Source organism: Vipera ursinii, assembly GCF_947247035.1.
Source record: "Vipera ursinii genome assembly, chromosome: 4".
Classification (NCBI taxonomy): Eukaryota; Metazoa; Chordata; class Lepidosauria; order Squamata; family Viperidae; genus Vipera; species Vipera ursinii.
The window spans coordinates 118,939,683-118,959,897 of NC_139514.1; the positions used below are offsets into that span (position 1 = coordinate 118,939,683).

The 20,215-nt window shown below is 43.9% G+C and overlaps 1 protein-coding gene across 2 annotated transcripts in view; it reads right to left on the bottom strand.

Moving 5' to 3' along the window:
* Positions 1-258: 258 nt before the first annotated feature.
* Positions 259-20,215, bottom strand: part of CTBP1 (C-terminal binding protein 1) — a 57,248-nt gene continuing 37,291 nt past the window's right edge. The window contains exons 3-9 of one of the 2 annotated variants that reach the window (XM_083362340.1): positions 14,002-14,146; positions 12,870-13,076; positions 11,205-11,419; positions 7,008-7,138; positions 4,280-4,407; positions 2,220-2,337; positions 259-1,433 (exon numbers count right to left, since the gene is read on the bottom strand). In XM_083362340.1, coding sequence (XP_083218466.1) covers positions 1,250-1,433; positions 2,220-2,337; positions 4,280-4,407; positions 7,008-7,138; positions 11,205-11,419; positions 12,870-13,076; positions 14,002-14,146 — 1,128 coding nt within the window. In that variant the 3' untranslated portion in view covers positions 259-1,249. Of the gene's footprint in view, positions 1,437-2,219; positions 2,338-4,279; positions 4,408-7,007; positions 7,139-11,204; positions 11,420-12,869; positions 13,077-14,001; positions 14,147-20,215 lie in introns of both variants that reach the window. The other variant, XM_083362339.1, reaches the window with a different exon arrangement.

A 20,215-nucleotide genomic window follows, 5' to 3' on the forward strand; every position in this document is an offset into this window, starting at 1 on the left:
ACTGACATTATTGTTCATTAGAAAGCAATTCCCACTGGCAATGTTCCCAATCTCTTTCCATTTTGCTCCGTTAGAAGTTGGCAAGAACACAGATTCTTTCCAGCCTGTGTTAGAGACAAAAAAACTGGGTTTTGTACCGTTTAATTTCTAAGACAGCCACGCCAAAATGAAGCGCCCCTATGAAATAAATCCAGAGTCGAATGACGTCAAAAAAAAAAAAGAAAGAAAGAAAGAAAAAGAAATGAAGAGAGTCCCGTGTGGTTTGTTTGGAATTTTTATTTCTTTAAAATAATTCATACAAATGGATACAGTCACAAACATGATTTAACGCAAAATATTGCTAGCCTACTACATTACTGGGAAGGAGTCCATGTAGGCAATGAAATTTTTTCTAGTTTTCTGCAGCTCTAGTGCGTCTTTCTCAGTCAATCTCTCTTCTCTCTCTCTCTTTCTCTCTCTCTCTTTCTCTCTCTGCACCCCAGCAATAATATATACTTTAACTGGTGACAAAAAAAAAGCAGGACCCTTGTTTATACAAAAACTTTATTTGCACCTCAAAAATCTCTTTCAAACGTCCTCATTCTGAAATGTGGGGAATTTATGCCAAAATCAGGAGAAAAGTGTTTTGCATTTTATTAAATTATTCTAGAAAAATAATAATAATAATAATAATAATAAGACAAGGTAGAAAAAACAATGCACTGTATGGCATAGAAAGAAAGAAAGAAGAAGAAAAACAGGTGGGTTGGAGTCATTATCCTGAGAAGTTTCATCAACTGCCTCAATTTTGGGGCATTTTTTTTTAAAACATATAAAAACAAAAAAAAAAGTTTTCAACTTTTGAAAGTGGTTTGTCGAATGCCTTTCTTTGCGTTTTTTGTTTTTGCTGTTGACAACAGAGCAAACAAACCTCGGTTAATGTTCTAAAAACTGTACACAGACAAGTACATTCATGATATAATTAACTACTAACTTCTCTGGCTTAACAAAGAACCCACAGCAATACAAAAAACTGTGATTCAGTTCACTGGACAGGGACAAACTACATTTTATATGGAGGAATAAAGTTTTCAAATCTTCGTTCCATCATCTCTCCCACCGCTCCTCGTTACGGTACTGCATCTTGGACCAGTTCATTAAAAAGATGAGTGGCCTGACTCCGGGTGCGCGTTGTGGTTCTGTCCGAATGTTTGACCACGTCCTTGACCAAAGTGGCAACCATCTATGCTGGGAATGGTCTTCTCGTAGGCTACAATTGGTCACTGACGTGGTCTCTATCTGCTTCCGGCTTCACCGTCTGGCCCGGAGAAGGGGCGTGGGGGGGATGGGCCACCGGAGGCAGCCCGTGCGATAAGGGCATGGCGTTGGGGACAATCCCTTCCACGGCGGTGGGGAGTCCGGGGGGAGCCACACTCACAACGCCAGGAGGATACCTGCTAAAAGAGGAGGAGAGGGAGGGCCGTTATGCCCGGGGAATCGTGGCCGTCGCGGAGCTGAAACGCTTCTGAGGAAGTCCAGATGCTGAGACTGTATCCCCTGTGGGGTCCTGGGTGCCCTTCGATCTTGGTTTGTTTTCTTGCAGGCGTTTCCTTACCCAACTACGTAATACAGTGTCATCAGTGCTAGAAGGGAAGGAGAGGAGGAGGAGGAGGAGGAGGAGGAGGAGGAGGAGGAGGAGGAGGAGGAGGAGGAGGAGGAGGAGGAGGAGGAGGACTGTACGGTCCTTGGTGCTCTCTGAGCTTGATTTGTTTTCTTGCAGACATTTCATTACCAAACTAGGGAACATCATGACGAAGTTGCCAAGTTTGGCAATGAAACATCTGGAAGAAAACAACCAAGCAGCAAGGACCCCACAATTCAACTCTGAGCTACAAGTATTCTCTTCCACTGGTGCCATGTTTGGATTTCAAACACTTCACTCAGCACACAAACAGGAGGAATCTCCATCTGTAGACAAACTTCAACCAGCTAGCACTGATAACGTTCCCTAGTGTGGTAATGAAACGTCTGGAAGAAAACAGCCAAGCTCAGAGCGCCACAGGGACCCCACAGTTCAACCCTGAGCTATGAATATCCTCCTCTACTGTTATCACCTGCTTGTCTGCTGCCTGGACATCGAAGGTCTTTGTGACGCGGGAGAACATCCCAAAGAAGAGAATGGAGGTTTCCCATTTGGGGCTGCATGGGAGGTGATGGCAATGGAATGGAAGCTATCCTACCTGTACGTAGCGCCATTAAGCTCCGGGTGAACAACTCCTGGGTCCATGCTTGCCCAGTGAGTAGCTGTGGTCAAATGTTCTTTGTTGACACAGTTTTTCAGGCTGTCCGGAATACGACCTGGGGAAGAGAACAATTTAGAACAATTAACCAGGGGAACCACCTGCCTCCAGAAGTTGTGAATGCTCCAACACTGGAAGTCTTTAAAAAGAGACTGCACAACCATTTGTCTGAAATGGTCTAGGGTTTCCTGCCTGAGCAGGGGGTTAGACTAGAAGACCTCCCAGGTCCCTTCCAACTCTGTTACTCTATTCTATTCTTTTCACCCCTCCGCTGGTCATAGCAGCAAAAGCAAGGGATCAACGGAGCAACCCAAGGAGGGTAGATGGTAGATCCTCTCTATATAGTCACTGTTGTTTCCTATGGTCCATGTTTCTGGTCCTCACCTTGGTTGAACCTTGATGAAGTTTCTTCCCAGTCTTTCAATCTAAGGAAATGAGCTGTGAGAGCTTCAAGGTTGACATTGTTGTCCTCACTCACCAGAGGAATGCAGAGGGGCGTTTCTCAACCTTGGCAACCAACACGTGGACTTCAGCTTCCAGAATTCCCCAGCCACTCATGAATTCTGGGAGTTGAAGTCCACATGTCTTAAAGTTGCCAAGGTGGAGAAACGCTGGTCTGTTGGCTGAAGGAATCCCTGGATCTGTACTGACCTGGCCCTTTATGACCTCTGTGGCCAGCAGGGTGTAACAGAGGTCTTCTCATACCCCAGTGAGAAAAATTCTGCCAGACGACTACCCTTCATCCTTCTGCAGAGGTCCACAGCCAGAAGCTCCAAAAATGTCTGTCCAATTATGACAGGAAGGGCAATTATTAAAGAAAGACATTGTCTTATTCCCCTGGCATGCTCGGCGTTGTTCTTACGAGGTCTTCACAATGTTCATGCAGGACCTACTCCATGAAGGTTAAAGGTAAAGACGTCCGAGGACGTCTCCGTGGTCATGTGGCCGGCATGACTAGACACCAAAGGCGCACGGAACGCTGTTACCTTCCCACCGGAGTGGTCCCTATTTTTCTACTTGCATTTTTACATGCTTCTGAACTGCTAGGTTGGCAGAAGCTGGGACGAGTAACAGGCGCTCACTCTGTTACGCGGCACTCGGGATTCGACCCGCCAAACTGCCGACCTTCTGATCGACAAGCTCAGCCTCCTAACCCACTCAGCCACCGTGTCCCTCCAGGAAGGTTAGTTTTAGATAATGTCCAGAATCTTGATGGGATTTGAAAAAGTGTTGCTTTGGGATGGCTATCCGGATGACCCCTGCCTGACTCAAACTTTTGGACAAAGGAACCGTTGACACAAAAACTTGTTCAAGTTCTCAGGACACCAAGTTCCCCTCTAATTTTCTAAGAACAAGTGATGTGATGGATGGGCGACATAAAAATTAAAAAAAAACTTGAGAGAGGTTATTTCTCTCTGTATTGACTCTAAATGTTACCATTAGTAAAGTGTGGTTCTTTAGTTAACCTAGGTTTGTTTGGTATTGCTGAAGACAGAAAAACCCCGTTAGGACATTAGGCCAAGGAAGAACCTTAAAAGAACATGTCGCAAAGGTGCTTTTTTTTCTCAAGAAGCAACTGGACTTCCTTTGTTTTCCGCTAAGACCTTTCACTTCCCATCCAAGAAGCTTCTTCAGTTCTGAATGAAGGGCGGAGAATGGAAGGACTGATGTTCCTTCCAGTCCTCTGGTCTTTAGTGTTCCCTCCGAGAGTCGTTGAGGCCACTTGGACAGCTAAACAGATAAACCTCCAAGTGTCCCAAGTGGCCTCAACGACTCTCAGAGAGAGTGCAAATGACCAGAGGACTGCAAGGAATACAAATCCTTCCATTCTCCACCGTTCAGTAGAACCGAAGAAGCTTCTTGGATGAGAAGCGAAACGTCTTCAAGGGAAAAAAACAAACCAAGATGGTCCAGTTGCCTCTTGAAAAAGCGCCTTTGGGAGAACCGTGACCCGCCGGACGGAGAGTCTCCACGGACGTTGGAAGAACGTGGTTGCCCACCTGTGATGGCTCTCCGGATCTCCCTCGCTGCCTCCTCTCGCATCTCTATCGAGGCTTGTTCGCTGTACCAGGCCGCGTGGGGTGTGCAGATGAGATTTGGGGCGTCCTTCAAGGGCCCCTGGCTAAAACTGAAGGAAGCAAATGCTGAGGTATTAGATTAATACTAATACTAATACTAATACTAATAATAACAATAATAATAATAATATCTCCTGAAATAAAATCTCTCCCTCCGGGCTTCTCTTCTGAAAACCATCTCACCTAAGCTCAAGCGCTGCTTGGTGGCCGCCGGTTCAAAACTCAGCCTGGATGGTCCGGCTTCCGTATTGGCCGACAAAACAGCACGACCATCATCGAGACCGGTCGCTAAGCAGGGCGCCCGATTTTATACAAGCTTTTTGGCCGTGGTGGCTGAGTGAACCACTGCGCCTGTCAAGTGACCTGCGTGGCCACTAAGCGAATACAGCTTCCCTCACTGTCTTTGCTGCTCAGAAGCCAGCTGGGAGACCCTGGTGATCACGTGACCCGGGGGGAACACTGCAACCGTCGTAAGTACATGCCAGTTGCCAACTGCCCTGAGTTTTGATCACGTGACCTCAGGGATGCCGCGACAATCACAAGGGCAGCAGCTAGCTGTAAGTCACTTTACTCAGGGCTTTTGTAACTTTGGTCACTAAACAAATGGTTATAAGTTGAGGACCACCTGTGGCATTGTCAGCACTGAGGACTGCCTGACGTATCTCCAAGATGGCTGATTTAGATGCACTGGACATCATTTCCCATATGGGCTAAGGCAGGGGTGGGGAACCTGGGCCCTTTTATGACTCCTGGACTTCAACTCCCAGAAACCCTGAGCCAGCATGGGGGAACTTTGGCCCCTTCATGACTCGCAGACTTCAACTCCCAGAATTCCTCAGCCAGCATGGCGCAGCTTGGAAACCTCTCCCTTCCCCCTCAGCACGGCTGGCTCAGGAATTCTGGGAGTTGAAGTCCACGAGTCCTAAAAGAGCCAAGGTGGCCTACCCCTGGGCTAAGGAGTTATGGCAACCAATATCCCATGTGGTGGGATGAAAATATTAAAAATGAGGGCTATAAATACAGGCAGTCCTCACCTTACGACCACAATGGAGGCTAGAATTTATGTTGCTAAGCGAGACGTTTGTTAAGTGAGTTTTGCCTCATTTTACAACCTTCCTCACCACAGTTGTTAAGTGAATCCCTGCGGCTGTTAAGTTAGCCACACCGTTGTTAAGTGAATCTGGCTTCCACCCCTTGACCTTGCTTGTCAGAAGGTTGCAAAAGGGGATCGCGTGACCGCCCCACCCCCGGGACACAGCAACCCAACATAAACATGAGTCAGTTGCCAAGCATCTGAAGTTTGATCATGTGACCAGGGAGATGCTGCTACAGTCGTAAGTGTGAGAAAAACGGCCATAAGTTGTCATTGGAACTCTGAACGCTCACTAAATGAACTGTTGTAAGTGGAGGACCTGCAGTGAACATACTATAAGGAGGTCAAGGTGGAAACATGATTTTTTTAAAAATCAATAACCACTCCGGTAGGCTAACTTTATTGCAACGCAAGAGGTGTGTGGTTCAGCCCAAGCGTGTCTTTTTAACGTGATTCTTCCTAAGTAGATTTGGCTGATTTCAAATCGTTCTACAAGTTTGGTCTCTACATGCACTTAGGGAAATAATCAGGAATCCCAAAGCTAGAGGCTAAACTAGGAAAAAAAAAACATCCTGTACACACACACAATGGGCAACCTTTTATGTAATATTGTCAAGAGGATTGCCTAGACAAGTCCATACAGTTACTGGGAGTCAAGCTTGACTGGAAGACAACTCCTTTTCTCAAAAAAAGAAAAAAGATTTAAACCTTTAGCCTGATTTTAAAAGATCTGTAAATGCCAGGCTTCATTTAACAAAAGAGCCAGTCCTAATTTTTTCCCTACAGAATCCCAGAACGATGAAAGGGAATTAAGATAACTCTGTTTGTTTGTTTTTGACTTCCTAGTCTGCATATTTTATTCCGTGAAGAGTCCATTTTCAAGGTCATCTCCCAGATTCTCCTAGCTCAGGGGTGGGCAATCTTGGCTCTTTAATGACTTCTGGACTTCAACTCCCAGAATTCCTGAACTGGCCATGCTGACTCAGGAATTCTGGGAGTTGAAGTCCACGAGTCATAAAAAGAGCCAAGGTTGCCTACCCCTGCCCTAGCCTGTGTATTTTCGAATTTTTGATCCTTGAAGCTATTCAGTTGAATAGCCTCAAAGGTGCTCTTTCACGAACCAACTGGAGTTTCTTGTTTTTCTTTGAAGATGTTCTGTTTTTCTTTGAAGACGTTTCTTTGAAGCATCTTCAAAGAAAAACAAGGAAAGTCCAGTTGCCTCGTGAAAAAGCATCTTTGGGACAACCAGGACCTGGATGAGGAGAATCTCCAGAGACATTCAGCTGAAGAGAGATCCTTGTAGTCCCAATGTGTATTAACAATATGTTTAGAGACGGGCTTAGTCTCAGGAGATGTTAGAGATGGTTAAGGACCCTTTTCCCATTAGGCTTTGATCCAAACAACGCAAATGCTGTTAAACCATGTATTTGGGACACTGATTTCCAAATCAAGTCTGCTCTGCATATAAATCCTAAGCATTCTCACAAAGCAGAGATGGTGCTATTATTTCAACGGTCTCCAAGCTCTTTTTTTTTAAAGAATGGGAAGGGCAATCACCTGAACGGTTCCGATTCGTGGACATCTAAGGCTGCTCCCCGTATTCTGCCTTCCTTCAGTGCTTGTGCGAGGGCCTTTTCATCCACCAATCCTCCACGAGCTGTGTTCACCAGGAACGCCCCTTGTCGCATCTGTAGAGTGTGAAAAGATGAAGCACCGTGCAAGTCAGTGAATATTTGGGTTAGAAAGTGCCTTGGAGATCTTCTAGTCCAACCCACTGCTCAAGCAGGAGATCCTATATACCATCCCGGTCTGTTAGAAATTCTGTATATACAGAAGAAACAGAAGAAACTGTGCACTGTCCCCATGTGCTTTTCTGCTTAACTGTGGCAAGGCAGCAGGAAAGCACATGTGGACTGTGCACTGTTTGTTCTTTAAGGCTGTATACAAAATTTTCAACAGGTTATGGGCCCAGCATACTTCCACTGCCCCACTCTTGTAAAGGCTTTTCTGCCCATTTTTAATTTGGGCCCAGTCAAAGCCGGCTAGAGCAAATAAGCGCAAGATACAGCAACAGGAAGAAGACCGCAACAGAATAAAAGAAAATGGCCAGTAACACAGTTGCTGCTAAGCTTTTATTTGCAAATTAAACATGGTCAAATGGTTGTCTTAGTCCCATGGTGGCGAACCTATGGCACGGGTGCCACTGGTTGCACGCAAAGCCCTCTCTGTGGGCACGCAGGCCGTCACCCCAGTCCTAAGCCTTCAGCTGGGTTTTATAAAACATTTTCGCTTTAGGCCTCCACCGCCATGTACAAAAAAAAAAGGTTCAATCAATTTCAACTTCTTGCAGGGGAAAAAAAATCTCACAAAGTTGGAATTGATTGAACTTTTTAGTCCCACCCAATCTGCTGTTACCACAGCAGCCACGCCCACCCAATGGGCCACACCCACCCAATGGGCCATGCCCACTCAGCACCCAACGATACATAAGTGGGTTTTGGTTTGCAGTTTGGGCACTCGGTCTCTAAAAGGCTTGCCATCACTGTCTTAGTCTGTCTTTGAAAACCTCCAGTGATGTGGCACCCACAACTTCTGGAGGCAGGTTGTTCCACTGGTTAATTGTTCTCACTGTCAGGAAGTTTCTCCTTAGTTCTAGGTTGCTTCTCTCCTTCATGAGTTGCCGTCTGTTGCTTCTTGCCTGCCTTCATTAGGTGCTTTGGAAAACAGACTGACCCACCTCTTCTCTGTGACAGCCCCTAAAGCAGGGATCTTCAAACTTGGCCCTTTTATGACTTGTGGACTTCAACTCCCAGAATTCCTCAGCCAGGCACGCGTACCTGGCTGAGGAATTCTGGAAATTGAAGTCCACAAGTCATAAAAGGGCCAAGTTTGAAGACCCCTGCCCTAAAGTGTTGGAAGACTGCTGTCATGTCATCCTGCTATCCTACGTTCTCTGAAGAAAAGAGACAACTCATGTTGAGAAAAGCTGAACAAATGGGAAAAACTATGTCATTTAAACAATGGTCCAACCCTTTTAATATCCTGGCTTATTAGGAAGAGCAGTGGTGATAGATCAGTTCAGTCTTCCAGCAAAAATAACCAAAGATGGTTTCTCGTGACCTATTCAGCACCTTAACTAGGATCCTTGTCCTCTTTTCCATTAATAAGGTAGAATCATGAGCAAAAACAAAGCCATGGTTTTTAATGTGTGTTTTTAACACCTAACGATGCAAAGCTGCATTTTTCTCTTAGTTTTAACGTGTCAATCAGGCCAATAAAAAGCATTTTGAGCTCTTGTACAGCATTACACAAAACTGCCAACAGAAAAGCAATAGAGAACACCTATATGTTTGACATTCATTCAGTGAAGATTTCTGACTAAAGTAACTTTCATTAACATGCTTATTTTATAACCAAACCTATTTCAGCAAGAACCGTGTAAGCTTTTATCTGCGTGCAATAAACGGTATCCTTTTATCTTTAATTCTCTGTATAATATAATACCCATTTCGAAACACATCATGAATTTCCCTTGTAAATTATGTTAATCTCATTCTGCAAGTGGCTAGACTTTCAAAGTCGAGACTGGATGCTTGTTCAGACTCATATAATTCAAGGTTCAGGAAATAAGAGCGTCGGATCAGAGGAGCAGGGCTCCCAAAAATATTCAGAAAGAAATAGAAGCCCGATCTGAATCTGCCTGCTTTGATGTGTAAATTTTTATCTATTCTGTCTTCACAATCTCCCATTTCCATGTCTCTAGCTATTATGACAATAATAAAAAAAGATTAAGATATATATAAATCCTGTAGCAACAAGGCAGCCGATTAAAATTCACTGAGATTTATTTGTTTCCTATTCCACAGGCACCGAGCAGCTTTACCGGAGCTTTTGAGAAGGGCAATGTACCCCAGGGGTTCAGAATCTAATTTTAAAACCAGTAGGGTTCAAAGAGAGGGGGTTTCTGCAACCTGTCTCAAAAGGGGGAATTAGAGCCACCAAAGGCTGCAAAACTTTGTCTTCGTTCCTGGAGGAAAGAAGGCAAATTACACTCAGGATGGTGTGGAGGGCAAGGCAGACAGAAGCAGCAGATCCTTAAAATTTTTGGCTAAAACATCCCGAACCATCAGACCCTTTTGTTAATGGTGCAGTTTGATAAGCAAATTCAGAGTAACCTCTGTGTAGCAAAACTCTGCAAGATCTTTAGTTTTACTCTGCAGGTAGGGATTTAAAAAAAAAAAACACCAGCAAGGTCCATTCCTACCAATGGATGATTGCAGCTAGTCCTCACTTGACAACGGTTTTGGGACCAGCAACTGTCGCTAACCAACACAGTCACAAAGCGCAGTGACACGTAACCATGGCAACTTACATCAGTGGCTGCTAGGTGAAGCCTATGACGTTCTTAAGTGTGATCACCATTTGCAACTTCTCGCCGGCTTCCCCAGTGAGTTTGTGTGGGAAGACAGCAGCGGAGGTCACAAATGGGAACACAGGATGCTGTGGCGGTTGTAACTGCGAGACCATTGCTGGGTGCATGAATCACACCACTGCAAGGTGGTAACTTTAACCAGGAACAACCTGCCTCCAGAAGCTTTGAATGCTCCAACGCTGGAAGTTTTTAAGAAGAGACTGCACAGCCATTTGTCTGAAATGGTATAGGGCTTCCTGCCTGAGCAGGGGGTTGGACTAGATGACCTCCAAGGTACCTTCCAACTCTATTACTACTACTACTACTACTACTACTACTACTACTACTACTACTATCATTATCATTATCTTCTTCAAGGACCAGTTGTAAGTCTCCTCATTCAGCCCCTGTCGTAACTCCAGTCACTGAACAAGAGGTCGTTGAGTGAGGATCAGCTGTACAAAATATTCTAGGGAAATTAAAAGATTCCAGTCATTGCTGAAGCTTCTCGTTTTATTCTTCTCCACTAGTCTTTTTCTGTATAAAATTATACAGAAAGTGACTTGTGGAGAATAAAACAAGAGACTCCTAATTATTCCCTTGGAACACTAGGGGGCGCCAGTCCCTCACCACAACCAAATACTTTCTGAGGTGGTTTAAGCCTTGACTTTGAACTACACAAGTCAACAAAGATCAATACGCCAGAGGTAATGGTGTTGAGGGGTATCATTTCCCCAAAACTCACCTGCTGACAAGTCCGCTGCAGGGGGGACACTGAGGTGAGCAGGAATGTGGCGTATTTGCACAGTAGAATGCTTCCACCTGCTCGTGCAGACCACAATAATACAGCTGCATGGTGGTTTTCTTGCAGACGTTTCATTACCCAAACTAGGTAATGTCATCAATGCTAGTAGGGAATCCTAGTCTCCATGTATAAATAGAGAGCAGACCCCACTCCCTTGTAGCACTGATGACGTTACTTAGTTGGGTAACGAAACGTCTTCAAGAAAAGCTTAGTGAGCATCAAGGATCCTGTTCTTCTTCTCCTCCTCCTCCTCACCTCAATGCCCTTCTAGCACTGATGAGGTTACCTAGTTTGGTAATGAAAGGTCTGCAAGCAAACCACCAAGCCCAGAGAGCGCCCAGGATCCCTCATTTTAACCCTCAGCTACAAATATTCCCCTTTATTGGTCACGCAGCTTCAATAGAGGGGGCAGAGTAGCAAGACCACCCTGCTTCGCCGAGGCTCCTACCAGCAGGGCTACGGGTTAACATCTCCCGGGCGCTCAAGACCGCGATGTAAAGAGTCACGATCATCACGGTCCACTTGGACAGATCCTTACCTGTTTAATGGTGAAGTCGTTAATCAGGTGATGATTGTGCTCGTTGAGGCTGCAGTGCAGGGTGACGCAATCACTATGAAACAACAGGTCTTGCAGGGTGCTCACCCGCTGGAGGCCAAGGGCCCGCTCAATGCCGTCCGAGAGATACGGGTCGTAGAAAATGACGTTGAAGCCGAAGGCTCTGGCACGCAGCGCGACGGCTTGGCCCACTCGTCCTGCAAGGAAGGAGGTTTTCAGAGCATGAACGGAACGTTACTCTCCCCTTTCGGAAATAATTTTCAAGAAGAGACTGGACAACCATTGGTCTGAAAAGGTATAGGGCAATGATGGCGAACCTTTTAGAGACCATGTGCCCAAACTGCAACCTAAAACTCACTTATGTATTGTCGGGTGCCGAGCGGCGTAGCCCATTGGGTGGGTGTGGCCCACTGGGTGGGTGGGTGTGGCCCATTGGGTGGGTGGGCCCATTGGATGGGTGTGGCCAATTGGGTGGGCGTGCCATAGGTTCGCCACCACGGGTATAGGGTTTCCTGACTGAGCAGGGGGTTGGACTAGAAGACCTCCAAGGTCCCTTCCAATTCCAGTATTGTTGTTGTTGCTATTATTATATAATCTGAATTGTATGGGGTGCTAAATTGTACGGGGTGGCGCAGTGGTCAGAATGCAGCATTGCAAACTAACTTTGCCCACTGCCAGGAGTTCGATCCTGACTGGCTCAAGGTTGACTCAGCCTTCCATCCTTGCAATTGCTAGGAGCAAGAGGCTGACTGTATAAACTGCTAAGAGGGGGCTGAAGCGGGATATAAGTGCTATGGCTATTTAGAGTGATGTGTCTCAACCTGGACAACCTTAGGATGGGTGGACTTCAATTCTCAGAATACTCCAGCCCGCTGATCAAATCAGTCAACCTTGAAGGAAACCCACCCTGACCATCCCTTGAAAGGACAGAGGCCGAAGCTGAAGCTCAAATACTTTGGCCAGCAGATAGGAAGAGAGAACATGTTGGAGAAGAGCCAGATGTTGGGAAAGATGGAAGGCCAAAGGAGGAGGATGGCGGAGGAGGAGATGGTTAGATGGTGTCATCAACACAATGAACATGAAATTGGGCAAACTCCAGAAGACCGCGGTGTTTGAGGGGAGGCCTGGCATGCTGTGGTCCATGGGGTTGTCTAGAGTCAAACATGACCCAGCAACTGAACAACAACCATGTATGGCTGAGAGAGCTGGACCAGAAGGAAGGCTGAGCGCCGAAGAATGGAGACTTTCAAATTGTGGTGCTGGAGAAAACTCTTCAGAGTCCCCTGGACTGCAAGGAGGTCCAATCGGTCCACACTGAAGGAAACCAACCCTGACCATCCTTTGGAAGGACAGAGACCGAAGCTGAAGCTCAAATACTTCAGCCACCAAATGAAGAGAGAGGACTCAGTGGAGAAGACCCCAATGTTGGGAAAGATGGAAGGCCAAAGGAGAAGGAGGAGGGCGGAGGAGGAGATGGCTAGATGGTGTCATCAACACAATGAACGTGAAATTGGGTAAACTCCAGAAGAGACTGCATGACAAAAGGGGTCTGGCATGCTGAGGTCTATGGGGTCGCAAAGAGTCGGGCACGACTTAGCAACTGAACAACAAAAGCATCCTTGGTTGTTCCAAGACATTTTGACCCACCTAACCCAATAATGCCCAGCGTCTCTCCTCTGATTCGGGCTGCTCCAGAAGCAACTTCCCGAATCTGCTCCACGCTCTGCACTCTGGTGCCTTCTCGCAAAGCCTGGTGCAGCCAGGTGGTTCGTCTGTAGAGGTTCAAGATGTGGCACATCGTCGAATCGGCCGTCTCTTCTACTGACGCCGCCGGGACGTTGCAAACGGCGATCCCTGGAGCGAGGAAGGAAGGAAGCAGAGGAAGGAAGAGCTGAGATGGTTTCAGGGTAGGACAATCAAGCCATCTCGAGCTGCCATTGGAAAGAGTTAGTTCGACCCAAGTGACCTGCAGGCAGTCCTTAGCTTATGACCAAAAAATTGGTTTAAAATTTTTTGTTGCTAAGTGAGACCGTTAAGTGAGTCCTAATTCCCTCCTTGACTTTGCGGGTTGGAAGTTGGCTGGGGAGGTTGCAAATGGTGACCAGGTGATCCCAGGACCCTGCAATTGTGGTTAAGAGTTTGCCAAGCACCTGAATTTTGACCAAATGACTGTAATAATAATAAGTCCTAAGGGTTGTAAGTCAGTTTTTCCCCCGTGCCATTATAACTTTGAACAGTTGCTAAATGAATGGCTCTAAGTCAAGGATTGTTGCATGGAAAACGTTTTGCTATTCTATTAGAAACATAAGATTTCTGGTATGCTAAAAACAGATAATAACCAGCAAAGCACAGAGAGTATAGGATTAAAATTGCTGCAAGTCATCAGTGTTGCATTTAGATATCGGTAAATATCACCCAAATTAAACGAGGCGTATTCTCTGGGAAGTGGCTGTATGCTTGTAGTGCAATAAGCATCCGGTTGCAATATGACTTTAAAAGTACAAGCTGGGCTTTCATTCTAGTGATCCTGCCAGATCCCTTTTTTCATCAGCCATGCTCACCCACTGATCTTCAGAAGATTGTGTCTGGAACCTTGGAACCAACCAACCCCCCCCCCATCCCTTCACACTTGCGATTCCATCACCCATGCAAGCCAGAATGAACCCCTGCAAGTAAGGAGGGCCACCCAGGTTGAACTCTGGCAAGGTTGGTCTTGCTACTTTAGCACCCCAACTTGGCTAAAGGTTAGTGCTTTCAAAGACACGAATGGCTATAATACCTAGGTCGCCAGCAGATTTGATATCAATGTTATCAAAACCGCTCCCAATTCGAACAATTATTCGAAGTGCTTTAAATTTCTCCAAGTCCTCACGGGTTAAAGTGATGGTGTGATACATCAGGGCACCCACAGCTTCATTCAGGACCTACAGAACAAAAAGAGGTACAAGGAAAGAATAAACAATGATCCAGTAGTACGGTTTCCTTGCTGATGAGCTGAAACACAGGCCCACCCTCCCTCCATGTCTTTATCTATCCCTGTCATCTATCTTTCCATCTATCCATCCATCCACCCATGTCTTCACCCATGCCATCCATCCATCCATCCACCCATCCATTATGTCTTTATTTATCTACATCATCCATCCATCATGTCTTTATCCACATCCATCCATCCATCCATCCACCCATCCACATCATCCATCCATCCATTTATCCAAATATCCATCCATCTCTAGCTATCCACATCATTCATCATCCATCCATCCATGTCTTTATCTATCCACATCGCCATCCATCTATCCATCCATCCATCTTTATCTATCCATGTCATTTGTCACCTATCAACCCATCCATCCATCTATCCATTCATCCATCTATCCATCCATCATGTCTTTATCCACATCATTTGCCATCCATCCATCCATCCATCCATCCATCCATCCATCCATCCATGAATTTGAGAGAAAACTATATTGGCACAATCTTTTCTGTCTCCACTTCTAGTCTTTATCTTGCTTTATCCTGTTTCTAGTCACTGCAATTCTGTTAACTTTCCTCCAAGGTTATTACGATAAAGTCTAACAGATTCTAGACCCGTAATTCTGCCCTTCGATGAGGCCAAAAAAATGGAGACGTTTCAACTTGGGTACAGTTGTTGTTGTTAGTTGCAAAGTCGTGTCCGACCCATCGTGACCCCACGGACTACGTTCCTCCAGGCCTTCCTGTCCTCTGCCATCTTCTGGAGTCCATTTAGGCTCATGCCTCCTGCTTCAGTGACTCCATCCAGCCACCTCATTCTCTGTCGTCCCCTTCTTCTATTGCCCTCAATCTTTCCTAGCATTAGGCTCTTCTCCAGTGGGTACAGTTAAGGACCACCAAAATCTATCCCGCTCATGGACTGCAAATAGGATGAGGCAACACATTCTGAGTAGATGGCAGAAAAAAATGGTATGCAGATATTAATTAAGCTTATTTTCCTGCAGGTTGTTTTAGATGGCAAAATCTCACAAATGTTCAATGTGGTGGATTTATCTGCACAGAGCTACAAGGCTGGTGGTGTTCATCACAAAAGACCGGTTGAAGCCTGTGATGCAAGATTCTTGTAATTTTCTGCTAAGACTCTGATGTAACATGTAAGATAAAGTTATGAATTTTATGAATTCACTTCATGAACGTTGTTCTCTGCCTGCCTACAAACATACACTCACATCCATCATGTTACTCTAGTTTGGCGCAAGTAATTTTACAAAAAGAGGAGGAGGAGGAGGAGGAGGAGGAGGAGGAGGAGGAGGAGGAGGAGGAGAAGGAGAAGGAGAAGAAGAAGAAGAAGAAGAAGAAGAAGAAGAAGAAGAAGAAGAAGAAGAAGAAGAAGAAGAAGAAGAAGAAGAAGAAGAAGAAGAAGATGGAAGGCAGGCAAAATAAATTAAAGACATGACATTAAAGAAAAGAAATACAGCTAGTCATGTAATTGGGACTGGGAACTTTGTCCAGCCAAACCTTTGTCCCTTGCAATATTCCACACACTTCCCACGATCTATCAGCATTCCTACACATCAACGTTTCTCCTCTTTTCATGTAGTCCTTTTTTAATCAATGTTTTTTTTAATTTATCTCCAGAGTTAAGATACAGAATAAAGGAAAAAGAAGAAAACAACAGAAGAAAAAAAACCCAAACATCCACTAGAGACAGAGGAACCAAAGAATAGTAATAAAAAAGGTGTTTGCAAAAAATAACAAATGACAAATATAACATTAACATTAAACATAAAATGTCCACCCTGGTTGAATGTTGAAAAATATATCTGAAATATCTGGTATACTCTCCCCACCACCCTTACATAACAGGTCTACAAGTAATTATAAACCTTCCCATCTATATTTAATAAAAATATTATGTTGCATAGAAAAATGACACTGATGTGAAAATCTATCTATCATCTATCTATCTATCTATCTATCTATCTATCTATCTATCCATCCATCCATCCATCCATCCATCCATCCTCTATCTAATCTATCATCTATCTACCTAGAACAGGAATAGGCAACCTCGGCTCTTTTATGGCTCATGGGACTTCAACTCCCAGAATTCCTGAGCTGACTCAGGAATTCTGGGAGTTGAAGTCCCATGAGCCATAAAAGAGCCGAGGTTGCCTACCCCTGACCTAGAACATAGAACACATAATAGTATTTCTCTCTCGTGCATGCCATCCATCCATCCATCTGTACATCTCTCTCTCTTTCTATGTCTGTCTGTCTACCTACCATAGATGATAGATGATCTGTGGTGGCGCAGTGGTGAGAATGCGGTATTGCAGGCTAACTCTGCCCACTGCCAAGAGTTCGATCCTGACTGGCTCAAGGTTGACTCAGCCTTCTGTCCTTCCGAGGTCAGTAAAATGAAGACCCCGATTGTTGGGGGCCAGAGGCTGACTCCATAAACCGCTTAGAGAGGACTTTAAACACTATGAAGCGTGTTTAGTCCAAGTGCTATTGCTATCATCTATCATCTCTCTCTCTCTCATCTATCTAATCTCTCATCTACCTAGAACATGGAACACATAATAGTATTTCTCTCTCGTGCATGCCATCCATCCATCTTCCATCCATCTATACATCTCTCTCTCTCTCTCTCTTTCTATATCTGTCTTGTCTATCTATCTCTTTATCTTCTCTCTATCTATATTTCTCTCTCTCTATAGAACTCAGAATAAGTCTGTCTATTACCTATCTATCTGCCTGCCTACCTACCTACCACCTATGACTGTCTGTCTACCTCCCTGCCTGCCTATCTATCTATCTATCTATCTATCTATCTTCTATCTCTCTATCATCTCTAGAACACAGAACTCAAAATAAGTTTGTCTACCATCTATCTATATCTGTATCTCTCTATCATCTAGAACATAGAACTCAGAATAAGTCTGTCTGTCTGTGTCTACCTACCTACCTACCTACCTATCTATCTATCTACCTATCTATCTATCTATCTATCTATCTATCTATCTATCTATCTATCTATCTATCTATCTGCCTACTTACCTACCTACCACCTATGTCTGTCTACCTACCTATTTACCTGTCTGTCTGTCTGCCTGCCTACCTACCTACCTATCTATCAAGTCGACCCACTATCTATTCACCTTATGGTGCTTTTCTAGATTCAGCTGCTTTCTCTGTCTTCAAATAAGCAGTGTGACTATAAAAAGAATTACAGAGACAACGCAGGACATGGAGAAGATTGACTGAATCTGAAAATCTTGTAATACTGATCATTTGTTCGGCATGGCTGATAAACGTTAGTGAAGTATGACTAAGAATCTGAACAAGTCGCAGATTGCATGATTAAACAAACGGAGAATATAAATATACCGAGATGCACACTGGGAATTTCAGTGGAAAAAGGGGATGACATTTACTTTGAATGTCATATTCAGAGAAAATTGGTATAAGATGTTTTATCCTCAGCATATTTACTGTAGTCTTATACTGCGAAAATGAAACACTTTTTCTTAAACTTCTTGGAAATATAAGAAGCCGGTCGGATTTTATTTCATACGTGGTGGCAACATGAATGAAGTAAAGCCCAAAATATTGGAAAATGGAATAATTTTGTAAATTACAATCCCAGGGCAATACCCCTTTAAGATATTTTTATTATTATTAAAATTTACCAAGCCTTAGATCCCTTCCAAATATATTGAACTGGCATTATATATGTCAACAGCTGCAAAGAATTGTAAGGCCTGTGACTCATCCTTGTGAAGAAAAAGCTAACTAAATTGGGGCGGTATGGCTCCATGTCTTTAAAAAAAAACGTAAACCTGACAGAGAATTTGATTTTAACTGAAAATCATCCCTGTTGTAGACAACAATCTTTTATATATAGAATTTGGGTTTCAGAGTTCATATTTTAACTTGTTGTATAATTTATACTGTTGGTGGTATTCCTTACTTACTACATATAACATTCTTTCAGTAATTACAATAATGTTAGCAAGTCTTTTTATAGCATAAGGCTTAACGCGCGTACATGGATTCTGACTGGAAAATACATACGAAATATCTCATAAGTTTCTAACGCTGCTTTAAATCTATTTGCGCCCTGGTATCTCAAAATTGCTAGACAGCAAGCGTTAATACCACTTTATAAGGCCTTGGTAAGACCACGCTTGGAATGTTGCATCCAGTTTTGGCCACCACGATACAAAAAAGTTGTTAAGACTCTAGAAAGAGTACAGAGAAGAGCAACAAAGATGATCAAGGGTCTGGAGATAAATGAATGGCTGAGGAAGCTAGGTGCATCTAGCCCAGGGGTCTTCAAACGTGGCCCTTTTATGACTTGTGGACTTTAACTCCCAGAATTCCTCAGCCGGCGTGCCTGGCTGAGGAATTCTGGGCATTGAAGTCTACAAGTCATAAAAGGGCCATGTTTGAAGACCCCTGGGCTAGCCTAATGGAGAGGAGGATTAGGGCGGACGTGACAGCTGTCTTCCAATATTTGAAGGGAGTCCCAAGAAATAGGTGGTTGATTTTATTCTCCAGAGAACCAGAAGGTAGGAGAAGAAGCAATGGGTGGAAACTCTTTAAAGAGAGATCCAATCTGGAATTAAGGAGACATTTCCTGACAGTAAGAACGATTGATCAATGGAACAGCTTGCCACCTGGAGTTGTGGGTGCTCTGTTGCTGGAGGAGTTCAAAAGAAGACTGGACAACTATTTGTCCAAGATGGTATAAGGACTTCTGCTCACGTAGGCGGTTGGACCAAACACCTCCAAAGTCCCTTCCAGCCCTCGGATTCCAAGTTAGCAAAAAAACACTGGTTGAATACTTCATTAAGCTACCAGGGCTATGTAAATTTCACAAACATTGGTTTGCCTCCTAAATGGATTCTCCGTAACACATACAATACATCCTTGGTTTTTGCCACATTATTTTTCAGATCCCAAAATGCTCTTTTTTTGCATCATATAATCAGACAACCAAGTTCATATTTCTTATTCACAGATGTTAATTTGGGTTTTCAATCTGCACCACCTCATTTCCCCATAAAAGTATTCATGTATTCATACCCCTGACCAACACACTTCCAATATCAAACGTTCCTTATGTATTCATCATCCATAAATATATTGCACACCCACTCCACAGAACACATTTAGATTTTTAATATTTTGCTAGTTACACAATCAACACCTCCTGCCTTTTTATTTTTCACCGTTCTCACAGAATTGATGAATTCTTTTCATCCCCATGCTTTTCTTGGGCAGAATATTTATAACTTTTCTTTTCATTCTTTTCTTTGACACTTTGATATCATTTCAACGCAAACCTTTAATATATTCACTTCAGTTTAACCCCAGGTCATATCATATCATTTTTAATTTTTTAATTCCATTCCATCCTCAAAGTTCTCACCCTTTATAAAGCCATTTATTCCCCTCAAAATCACCCTGCACTCCCTTTTGCTTCTTTTAATCCTAACCGTTCTTTGCAATTATCTTTTTTTCTACGTATACTCCACAAAAAACTTCCTTTTAATTTTTTTTTTTAAATTTTTGCAGCAAGCTTCACTGACATGCATTTTTTATCTACAGCCTTTTGTGCCTTTGTTCCACCATGCATATTCGTCCTTTTCTTCATTAACAACTCTTCACTGGAAGTCTAACACAATTATTTTCACTTCAGCTTCTACACCCCTTTTCCATTCATTCAGGGGATGATTAATATATCTTCAAGTACTTTTTCTGAATAAGATTCGCATTTTCCCTCCTTGCTATTATTTTACTTTCAGTCTAGTTTCTTTCTGTTCTTCTCCCATGTCTCTTTCTCCCCCCCCCCCGCCCAAAGACTATTTTTGATACTGCCAAAATACATTATGGAGATTCTCAGTCATCCACGGCTGTCCCAAAGGTGCTTTTTCAAGACGCAACTGGACTTCCTTGTTTTTTTCCCTTGAGGATGTTTTGCTTCTCATCCAAGAAGCTTCTTC